The sequence below is a fragment of the Eimeria mitis genome, genomic scaffold (assembly GCF_000499745.2).
Source record: "Eimeria mitis Houghton genomic scaffold, Emh_scaff1877, whole genome shotgun sequence".
Lineage (NCBI taxonomy): Eukaryota > Apicomplexa > Conoidasida > Eucoccidiorida > Eimeriidae > Eimeria > Eimeria mitis.
In genome coordinates this window covers 5,951-8,270 of record NW_013570199.1, presented here as the reverse complement: position 1 = coordinate 8,270, position 2,320 = coordinate 5,951, and the positions used below count along the sequence as shown (strand labels likewise).

Here is a 2,320-nt window from a genome sequence, read left to right as displayed (position 1 = left end):
CTGCGGGGAGCAATGACCAGTAATTCAACCATTTGGGCTCATTCCTCATGACTGCCGCCCAACGTACTCTTTCGCCTGGCCAACCAGGAGAGGAAACCTGCAACAAACACGCAATATCAAGAATGCTTAGTGGGCGTGAAGGGAAATCAAGCAGCCGCCGCCTTCCTTTGCTGAAGCTGACACACAGTGCAGAGTGCATGCGTTTTCTTCTCACCGTATGAGAAACAGTAATCTCGATAGAAAAGCCTCTAAATTTTATCCTAAATCGCCCTGCAGATTTCACACCCCAGCAGTGCAGGGAAGCAGCGGATTTGGAAGATGTCAGGTTTCTCGCCATCTAGTGCCGACATGAAGCTACCCTTAGAAATGCCGCTTTCGTTACAGTCAAAGACAAATAAAGCAACTCGAAAGCGTTAAGACAAACCCTCACTTGTTATACCTTTGAGCAGGACTACTGTGCAGTGCATAAAGGATGCGTGAATGCAGACTGTACTTAAACGCTACACCACCAGCAGAATTCGGCTGTTGGACTTCTCACCCGGATGAGGAGGTCTGGGCTGGCTTCCAGCGCTTTGAAGGAAGCGCAACACGGTGTTCATGTCCTCTCTCGTCTGCAAACAGACGGGTGCACAAACATCACACCGCGAGGTTCGCGTAAGGCTTCCCAACCGCAGAAACAACAGCGACAGCAACAACAGCGCGCCGCCGTCTGAGTTTCTGCAGCTCTCTTCCCTCAAGCTCAAAAGCAAATCCCAAAACGAATATTGCAGCAACCGCAACTACAAACCTCTCCCTGTTCCCTTTCCTCTCTGTTTCGTGTACCTAATTGATCTCCGCTGGCTCTGCGACACGCACGACGTACCTGCGGGTCGCCGATAAGTGGGAAGGCGTACATCCAGCCTGCCGGGAAATCAGGCTGAAAGAACGACTCAAGCGCACCCGCTGCGGATGTAGCTACTCGTTTTAGGCCGGCCACGAGAGGACCACCTGCCTGGGTTACGGCGGACGCAGTTGTTTGCTGGGATGCTCCTGCACTGGGATGCGGCATTTCTCCAGGTGCACTAGCTTCCCCAGTTCCCCAATTGTCCCCACTGGATTGCTTTCCTTGTACACCTGTCAGCGCTCCCCCAGATTCCCGGACAGCCGGAGCTGCTGTTGGCTCTTGGGACTCTGCAGGCTCCTGCCCTGGTTCCTCTGCACCGGGACTCCCTGCAGGACGTTCAGGCGCTTGCAAATCAGTCATTGGCTGCCAGGGAAGCTGTTCTGGTACATCTTCTGGCCGTTCCCCAGACTCCCCACCCTTTCCAGAAACTCCTGACATATCAACCAATTCAAACACAAGCTGCTGTGTCGTTCCTGTCGAACGTGCCCCTGGATCTGCCCAAGCACCCTTCGCACCTCCAGGTAGTTGTTGGGCTGGGTGTCCAGGCTCTTCCGTTGTTCCTTGGGATGTTCCAGGCCCCCCCGATGGTTCCTCTGTATCGAGACTCCATGCAGGACGTTCAGGCCCCTGCTCATCAGGCATTCGCTGCCAGGGAAGCTGTTCTGGTACATCTGCTGGCTGTTCCCCAGACTCGCCACCCGTTGCACCGACTGCCGATAAATCAAGCCATGGAAACACGAGCTGATGTGTGCTTCCTGCCGAACCTTCCCCTGGATCTGCCCAAGCACCCTCCGCTCCTGGTACATCTGCTGGCTGCTCCCCAGACTCCCTACCCTTTCGAGCAACTCCTGACATATCAACCATTTCAAACACAAGCTGCGGTGTCCTTCCTGTCGAACGTGCTTCTGGATCTGCCCAAGCACCCTTCGGACCCGCAGGTAGATGATGGGCTCGGTGTCCAGGCTTCTGCTTCGTTCCTCCTCCACTCCCTGTCAAGTATCCCCCAACTCCCGCAGTGCCTGCTGATCGAAAGGGCAGTGCGTACCCAGCCCCTTGTGCTCCATCTTCTCGATCAGCAGCTGAAGATCCCTTTCTTTCCGAAGCCTTCGGTGGCGCCCAAGGCCTTGGCAACCCTTGACCTTCTTCTTGGTCATCTTCCCGCCCTGCAGAAACAGCAGATCCCGTTGCACCGCTTGGCGCATCAGGCGCTGGAGCTTGGGCCTGCTCTGCCTGTTCACCACCAGCTGCTGCAGTTGCCTCAGCTTCCGCAGGAGTCGTATGCCCACGAGGCTCTTCTGAAGACGGATTCTGTGTTTCTTTCCCATAGGATTCCGCTGCTGCTGAAGCGACTGGAGACCCTGGTGATGTGTCAGGTGTTGCTGGCTCAGGCTGACGCTCCCTTTGAGCTTCCCTTTTTTTCTTCGAACCTTTACGTGT

At 55.3% G+C, this 2,320-nt stretch overlaps 1 protein-coding gene across 1 annotated transcript in view; it reads right to left on the bottom strand.

The window, feature by feature from the left end:
* The window catches only part of EMH_0045030 (uncharacterized protein), a gene marked incomplete at both ends in the record, with an annotated part of 3,426 nt that overhangs the window by 635 nt on the left and 471 nt on the right, over positions 1-2,320 (bottom strand). Inside the window, 5 exons of the mRNA XM_013496024.1 lie at positions 68-97; positions 215-270; positions 539-611; positions 863-1,731; positions 1,929-2,310. Of these exons, the coding sequence (XP_013351478.1) occupies positions 68-97; positions 215-270; positions 539-611; positions 863-1,731; positions 1,929-2,310 (1,410 nt within the window). The remainder of the gene's footprint in view (positions 1-67; positions 98-214; positions 271-538; positions 612-862; positions 1,732-1,928; positions 2,311-2,320) is intronic.